Genomic DNA, 8,978 nt, shown 5'->3' with positions numbered 1-8,978 from the left:
ATGATCGAAGGCCATGACCGAGGTCCATGATCGAGGACCATGATCGGACTCCCCTTAATCTGACTCCCCATGATCGGACTCCCATGATCGAGGTCACCCTGGACAGATCTGTAAGATATAAAATCAGGGGGGCTTCGTCCCATTCGCCATATTTAACAACTTGGAGCTTGAGCAGAGGCGATTTTTGTTATATCTTCCAGGAAAAACATTGGGGTAAGTATTCTTAACTCAATCTTGGTTAGATTACTCGAATTCATCACTGTTTTTTAACATTTAATTGGTGATTTAAGTTAGAAAAATTTTGAAAACCCTCTTGGATAGATTTGAGGATTTAAGGGTTGAATCGTTATCGGAATTTATTCATTTTGGTATGGTTAGACTCGTGGTTGAATGGGCGTTCATATTTCGTAACTTTCGCTGGATTTCGTGGTTGAATGGGCGTTCATATATCCACGGGCAAATTTTGAGTTAATTTCGGATTTTATTGAAAAATATAATATTTTCTTATGAAATTGATTACTATAATTTTTGTTGACTGTATCGAATTAATTATGACTAGATACGAGTCGATCGGAGTCGGAAAATCGAGAAAAAAATATAACACTTGATTAAATTGGAGCAAGTCGAGATAAGTGACTTGTCTAACCTTGTGTGGGGGAAATTTCCCCTAGAATTGATATTAATGTGATTATTGAAATGTGTTGAAAGTCGTGTACACGAGGTGACGAGTGTGTACACGGGCTAAATGTGAAAGATTATATTTTTAAATTGTGTAGATAATTGTTGCGCATTTATTAAATTATTTTATCTTGTTATATTCTTCATCATTGATCTGTGATATATATATTTTTTAAATTTGTTTGCATTTTTCTGCTAATTGTTTTACCTGTTTAATTGAAACTTGGTTTCTTTTATACTGTGCATTGTTGAAGGTTGATTTTCTTTAAATTAAATATTATTAATGTGAAGTATTTGACATTTTTAAATTTGATATTGAAGCATCGTATTAAAAATTTGAAATATTATTTTCCTGAATTATTTCTTCTTGAATATTTTCGTAAGATTTTTTTTGGATTATTCTGGCATGAGCCGTGAGCTCTTTATTATTGAAAAATATTGTTGTTGATTTTTTTTGTGGAAAATTGAAATATTGGGCACTTGTGGTGCAAATTATGATATATTGTGATATTGATACGCATACGGTGGTATAAGGTCTGGATGTTAAAACGCATGCGGTGAGATAAGGGTGACTTGATACGCGTGGCTAGTAGGGGTGACTACTAGAAGTCATGCGGTGTGATAAGGGTGGCTAAATCGCGGGATGTTATTTCGGAAAAAAAAAATACTTTCTTTAAATAAATTGTGAAGGCTCCCGCGGTGGTATAAGGAAATGAGATATTATGAAATTATTTATAATTTGGGACTACGAGGTGGTACCTCGGTAGTGCCCTTGTTGATATTGATTTATGGCCATAGTTACTTTCGATTAATTATTGTAATTTTTATAAAGTTGAAGGAAATTCTGTTTTGATTCCACGAGATATTATTTGCAATTATTTAGTGTCATTAAATGTGACATACTTTTTGATTTATTTCCAATGTCATTTTATTTTACTATATTGATAAACATTTTGCCATGCCATTATTATATTCCAGTAGGGCCTCACCTGACCTCGTCACTACTCTACCGAGGTTAGGCTTGGTACTTACTGGGTACCGCTGTGGTGTACTCATACTATACTTCTGCACATCATTTTGTGCAGATCCAGGTATATTTTACCAGCCTAGACGTCAGTGAGTTACCTGCGCACGGAGATTTCGAGGTATATTTGCCACTGTCCGCAGACTCCGGAGTCCCCTTCTATCATTTTATGTTGCTTCCTTATATTTTATTTAGACCTTGATATATAGAGACATTGAGAATAAATTCTTAGAAGCTTGTGATTCATTTCTACCGGGTTTTGGGAGTTGTAATCATTTGAATTATAGTTTATTTATTTTTAGATATTTATGATTATTCCGCATTGATAAGCTTACCTAGTCTTAGAGACTAGGTACCATCACGACCTCCTACGGAGGGAATTTGGGGTCGTGACAATGGCGTCCTTAACTTCATGTGTGCAGTGTAAATGTTAAGAACATAATATCCTTAACTTGTATTTGCACCTTCTGTTGTTAAACTTTAGGACCTCATGTCCTTAACTTCATATGTGCAATATAAATGTTAAGAACACGGTGTTCTTAACTTCATGTTTGCAGTGTAAATGTGAAGGACATAGTGTCCTTAACGTTATGAGTGTTGTGTAAATATTAAGGACATGGTATCCTTAACTTCATGAATGTTGTGTAAATAATAAGGACAAAGTGTTCTGTATTTGCATCTTCCGTTGTTAAACTTTAGGACATCATGTCCTTAACTTCATATGTGTAGTGTAAATGTTAAGGACATGGCGTCCTTAACTTCATGTGTGCAGTGTAAATGTTAAGACACCATATCCTTAATATTTACACAACACTCATGAAGAAAGGGTAAAAACGTATTTTCATATTAGTTTTATTAGAGTAGTGGCTATTTTTGCTCAGCAATAAAAATATTGAATAAAAACTAAATACCATGTTAAAAAGTGGCTATCCCACGCCATTTCTACTTTTTTGGGCTACCTTTACCAAAAGCAATTTAAGGCTAAAAATTTGTTAATTCCTATTATACAATGTCCTCCCGTGCCAATATCCCAATTTTATTAGCCTATGTTTTCCCCCATGGACCCGAAATAGCCTTTAGGTCCAATTTATTGACAAGCTCGTTATAGAGAAAACTAACATCTATAGTCCTTCAAAATTTATTAGCCCATATTTTTTCACATTTACCCAAAATAGCTTTTAGGCCCAATTTATTGACAAGTTAGCCATTATTCCTAATACACTTCTACTCTCTTTCAATCGCCGACTTCTCATCTCTCTCTCTCTCTCTCTCTTCTCATCTTCTCCAATCTTCAATCTTCCATCTTTTCCTTTCTTCTTATCTTTTCCCTTCTTCACTCCCCTTTTTTTTTTCCTATAGCGACACCAACACACATTTTTATTTTATTTTATCTCTTTTCTTTGCGATTTCCTCCTCTTTTACTTAGATACAGAAATATTTATCTTCTTTGAGTAATTTCTGGCAAATGTCTGGCAGTGATTACCGCTTTCTTCGCTTTCTGTCCACTTTCAGATATAGTATTGCATGATATTTTTTCGGATGACTTTTGCAAGAAGATGAGAAATGGAGAAAATAAAATAGTCGCTGCCGAAGAAAAGCTTTTTCCGGACAAGTCGGTGTCCTCCATTATCGTCAGTGCTCCTTTATTTATATATTGTGTAATTAGTGTATAATAATTGTATAATATAGTGTATAATCGATGTGTATACAGTATACACTAATGATACATTTTTTATACATTTATTGTACATGTGTATTATACAAAATTGGACGTGAAAGATTACGGTGACTATGGTGAGTGTTGAAAATATTGTATATAATATGTATATATTATGTATGCACATTTATATGAAAGGTGTATCTACAATGATATAATGTATCTACACTGATATAATGCATATATACTTTTTATACAAATTCAATGTTCATATAATTTTATATATATTTTGTATAGAAAGTGTATAATAGTATATATATTGTTCGACGATGTATAAAAAGTGTATATACACTTTATACTAGTGTATAATGTGTATAGTACGTGTAAAACCTATACATCGCCTTCTTCCTCTTCTTATATCATGGATATTTTTGCTTATGCAATATTATTTTTTCTAGATTGAATCACTAAAAAATTATTATTTTTGTAAAATATTCTTTAAAAAAAAAAAAGAAAAAAGAAAGGAGAATTTTGGTGGTTATGGAGAAGATGGATGGGTTTACTGGAATTTTTGGGTTGAAAGGGTGGATTTTGATGGGGATTTCACTAGGTTTGAAGGATTTTAGGGGTGATTTGGCGGAATTTGAAATATTTTGACTACTAATATTGAGTGTAAAAGAATGTGCATTGAGGAGCCAGAGTCTCCGCTGGCTTTTTGGGTTTTACTTGCTAACCCTTATAATTGGTTTTGGGCTATGAATTGTATGCCTTATTTTATGGCTACCAGTTGTCATTAGTTTTCACATAGTGGCTATAAATGATTTTTGCTCTTATTTGTTTCCTAGACCAACAAAATTCCAACCATCATAATAACACAATATTCTTAAAATGTATTAATAGTATCTATTAGGAGCTTGGTCCTTTTGGACATCCAAGTAATTATCTTTATCTTCCATGACGTGCTTGCTTCTTCTTTTTAGGTAAAAATAGGCGTCCTCATTCTTAACTAGTTAATTTATACGGAAAAGGTCCAAATATGCCCTTGTACTATATAAAATTGAGCATATTTGCCCTTCGTTAATACTTTAACTCAAGAATGCCTTTACCGTCACATAGTTGGTCCATATATGCCCTTAAAGTCATACAGTTGACCCATATATGCTCTTTTCGAAACGGAATCCACCCAAACTAATTAGCTCTTTCGTTAATTGTATTAAAGTGTATTCCAAACACTATTTCCTTTTTATTAGCACTTTTTTTCTTTACCTTTCTCTTTTCTTTCTTCTTTTTTCTTTTCTTCTCTTTTTTTTTCCTTTTTCTTTCTCCCTTATCCGATTTCCTCCATTGATGATGTCTTCTCCATTTTCGTCACCAATTTCACTTGACAAAACTCATGAATTTCAATTACTAAAAAAATTCTCCATAAGAATATTTTTAATAGATCATATGTTTGTCAATTTTGTAATTTTTACTGAACATATATTTAGTTCTAAATAAATTTAACAAAGTAAGATTGAAATAATATTTATGTAACAAAAAACTCGAAAAATCCAACAAAACCGAACAATCCAAACCGATATAATTGGTTTGGTTTGTTTTGGTTTTGATAAAAACCGAACCAACTCATTCCATGTACATCCCTAATTTACATAGTTAATAAAAAAAATAGAAAATGTCCAGCCGAAAAAAGATGAAAAAAAACTAACAACTCAAATTTATAACACTAGAACTTGAACTCTGGGCTTTTAATCATTATATTATCTTTCTGGAAACATTTTAAATGCTTTGGTCTTTTGAGTATTTTTAAAGATTGAGATGTTTTTATTATTTTAAAGTTTAAACCATAATTTTTGGAACAATTTAATTTCGTTTATTTAGAGGACCAGTGAAATTGGAACTTGATTACCTTATGGGAGAATTTTTTTAGTAATTGGAATTCATGAGTTTTGTCAAGTGAAATTGGCACGAAAATGGAGAAGAGATCAGCAATGGAGGAAATCGAATAAGGGAGAAAGAAAAAGGGAAAAAAAAAAGAAAAGAAAAGAAAAAAGAAGAAAGAAAAGAGAAAGGTAAAGAAAAAAAGTACTAATAAAAAGGAAATAGTATTTGTAATACACTTTAATATAATTAACGAAAGAGTTACTTAATTTGGGTGGATTCCATTTTGAAAATGGCATATATGGGCCAACTGTGTGACTCTAAAGGCATATATGGACCAACTATGTGACGGTAAGGGCATTCTTGAGTTAAAGTATTAACAAAGGACAAATGTGCTCAATTTCGCATAGTACAAGAGCATATTTGGACATTTTCCATAATTTATATAACTAGCCTTCCTAACTACTTGAAAAGCTAGAATCATGACCAAAAAATTAATAATTCCGAAGCGCCCAAGAGGTAAAAGGATATAGAGGTTTTACGTTTAACTCTTTCTAATTATTGATCCAAGATCGAGAAGGGAGGAATTATCACTCAATTGTTACTATTTGCAACTGCAACTTTGCTAACAAGAACAGCACAAAGTACTATAGTAAAAGATTGAGTACACTTGTAATTAGACTGCCTCTACCGATAAAATTCAGCTAACATGCTGTTAGAAAATGCTTCTATTAAGTGAGGATGACAATGAACAAAGATGCAGTACTCAGAGCCATCTCCCATATGAGACGAAAAGCAGAAGAAAATTGTTATGCGATCCAGAGGACTGACGCCATCAACAATCTTTACTTGCTTTCATTAACTGGGAAGTAGACACCCTCTGCTGCCAACCAAACATTATCTGGACGTTTTTCCTTCACACCGCAAACCTGCATATATGGAGATTTTAAGGTTATCAATGCGGCAGAAGAAAAATACTAGACAGGTTAACTATGAAATACAGAACTCTCAGGATGCAAGTACAATGTTGAGCTCACCTCTTGCTGACCCCCAGCAATTCGGGTGTATTTCTTGTCATGACTGTGAAGATAACCAGCAGTGTCCACGTGTTGAAGCCTGATTCTTTGGTCTTGCCTCCAAGTTTTACCACTGCCCTCAATTTCAAGTCTAGCAAGGGGAGAAAGAAGAAACAGATCAAACAAAGAGGCGGTGGTGGTCAGTAAAAGATGGAGGCAACAAATGTCAGACTGAATTTAAAAGGATGAACCAGACTTACTTCCAATAATCCCCAGTATCAGATTCATTGTCATCACCGAAACAGCTCACCTGCAAAATTCCACCAATTACTTTCAGCTGGAAAACATCAGAGAAACTAACATTCAATAGCATTTATTTATTTTTGCTGAGATGGTAACAGTTATTGATAGCAGTTGTTGATATCAAAAAATACAACAAAAAGGATGTAGCTGAGACATCAGAAAACTACAGCTTATGTGACTAAATAGGGAGCATCAAAGGGGCATCTTAAATTATAGTAGGCACTGCCAATCCCACTCCACCCCCCACCCCCAAAAAAAAATTAAAAAAAATAAGAGCACATAACCATACTGTCCTTTGCTTGCAGCTATCATCAGCACCTTGGGTTCGTTACTGGGTTCGTTGTTGTTGTTGTTGTTGTTGATAAGCAACTAAGCTTCCAATTTACTTTCCAAGGATAAAATTCGTATGTAATTTTGGTAAGTTAGGAGTTCTAACCATACACAGACAGACTTATGAACACATTTGCATAATGGCAAGCCTAATATTAGTGTTAACACCATCTGAGTGTAATCTATCAACTTGGTCATTCATCAAACAGAAAATGTAATACATTCATTTGGTGATGTTACTAAGGAGGAACAAAAATGCATATTTTCCAATATGTGCTAGGGACCAACATAGGGGAAATAATTGTCACCTTTGGTTGTTCAATAGAGTACGATATACCTAGCGTCATAACTCACAACACAGAACCCATGCAGCAAATAAACAATATATGGGCATTATCGCAGCGTAAACCAAAGAAAAGGTTTGACTTTCAATTCGTGATGGGAGTTTCTGATAAATGGCAACATGCAACAATATAGAGAAACTTTTCTTTCAAAAACTAGATGTTCAAATAATCATGACGGCATAATCATAATTACGCTGCATCAAAATGAGAATTCATCTGCTGATGCCTTTTTGTTACTTTAATAGTTCCATTAGTCCAGGGCATTCTCCATTTTGGTTATTGAAGCACCTTCTATCCTACTTTACTTTTTTCCATAATGGTGAAATGGCATATTCTATCTGTTGATGAATCTAAAACACTAAAACTAAGGACAAATGCAGGTAGAAATTTCTGAGCATGATTAAACACCAGATATGTTATGCTCATATGTAAAAGGATAACAACTTTCTGATATTTCCTCTTCATTAAAAATAATTTGAGCACCAAGTGCTAGATGAACATGAAAACCATACTAAAATTGTCCATGGTTGCTTCTTATACCCAAAATATAACTCCAAAATTTAGAAGGTTCATGGATTAACTAAAACTCAAAACGTGCTATCTACATTCCAGATGGACGAAGTATCATGTAACTGATAAAAAGAAATAAACCAGCCTACGAACCTCCATATTCCCTGAAATGGGAGATGCATGCAAATGGCTGTGCAGCCATCTCCTGGTCTTCATATGCTGCAGCCTGATGATGCTTCCACTCTTAATAGGATCACCTTGCTTCGATGAGTCAGTACTCCTAACAATCTGGTGAGAGATCACAGATCAATTAGAACAACCAAATCTAATGAAGTTAACACGTGTTGAAGTAAAATGCAAGAAGATAACACTTCAAAGAGTCAAGACAATCATCTAACATACCCAGTAGCTGTTAGCATCATCTACACCAGGAAATCCAGTGACCGACTGCTGCCCACTGCCCGAACCATATGGCACATCGTGTGAATGCAACCGAAATTTCGTCTTCTCGTGCATCAACTTAATCGTGGATCCATATGTAATCTACGAAAACATAATCAACATCGTTTTTAGAATCAAAACATAAATACTGCACATTATCATTAGGTAATCTTAAACTTAGATCCAGGTACGCCTAATATTCTAACAACTAAGACAAATGACGAAACCGCAAACAACAAGCTATAAAATTAAAACCTAAATTAGAGCAATGTCTTTTTGATGACCTAATTTAAATTATATCAGTCAGAACAAATTTAAATACATATTGCGCTTCGTATGAAGGATAATAGCATTGTGAAAAATATTTGATTACCTGTACGCCTTCAGAGGCAGCGGAAACCGGCGAGGCCGTGTAATCAGAGTCGAGGGTGAGAAAAAGGAAGATAGCGAGGGCAAAGAAGGAAATTGCCATTAGAAGTAGCAATACTATGAACCAGGTTCTTTGCCAAAAAGGAAGATCGAGATCTGATTCGGATGTTTGACCTAAGGATTCTTTGAGCAGTATTCTTTTCGGGCCCGATGCTACAGCTTGACTCAAAGTCGACGGCGGTGCTGATTTCCTTCGAGTAAGAGTTTGATGCTGGTGTTGTTGTTGTTGGCCTGAGGGAGCCACGATGAAGCTCTTTGCGGATGCCCGGTGGAGCTCCGACGATGTTCCGTTTATGAGTTGAAATGAAATTTCAAGCGGATTTGTATTTTCCTCCTAATCTCCGATGATGTTGATGATCCTTGTGCGC

The 8,978-nt window shown here is 34.4% G+C and overlaps 1 protein-coding gene across 1 annotated transcript; it reads right to left on the bottom strand.

Annotated features, from left to right (window-relative positions):
* Positions 1-5,817: 5,817 nt before the first annotated feature.
* On the bottom strand, positions 5,818-8,978 carry LOC107818445 (stromal cell-derived factor 2-like protein). Its single transcript, XM_016644464.2, has 6 exons — positions 8,555-8,978; positions 8,143-8,283; positions 7,894-8,028; positions 6,514-6,563; positions 6,275-6,404; positions 5,818-6,166 (listed from the first exon to the last, which is right to left on the bottom strand). The coding sequence occupies exons 1-6, from the start codon at positions 8,651-8,653 to the stop codon at positions 6,083-6,085; spliced, it is 639 nt and encodes a 212-aa protein (XP_016499950.1). The 5' UTR covers positions 8,654-8,978; the 3' UTR covers positions 5,818-6,082.

The sequence above is a fragment of the Nicotiana tabacum genome, chromosome 4 (genome assembly GCF_000715075.1).
Source record: "Nicotiana tabacum cultivar K326 chromosome 4, ASM71507v2, whole genome shotgun sequence".
NCBI classification, from domain to species: Eukaryota; Viridiplantae; Streptophyta; class Magnoliopsida; order Solanales; family Solanaceae; genus Nicotiana; species Nicotiana tabacum.
The sequence above is the reverse complement of the archived record's forward strand: the minus strand, read 5'-3'. Positions and strand labels throughout refer to the sequence as shown.

Coding starts and splice junctions, on each gene's coding strand:
- LOC107818445 (XM_016644464.2), bottom strand. CDS start 8,653: ATGGCAATTTCCTTCTTTGCCCTCGCTATCTTCCTTTTTCTCACCCTC. Junction 8,284..8,554: donor CTGCCTCTGAAGGCGTACAG/GTAATCAAATAT, acceptor ATGTTTTCGTAG/ATTACATATGGATCCACGAT. Junction 6,167..6,274: donor TTGCTGGGGGTCAGCAAGAG/GTGAGCTCAACA, acceptor CCATATATGCAG/GTTTGCGGTGTGAAGGAAAA.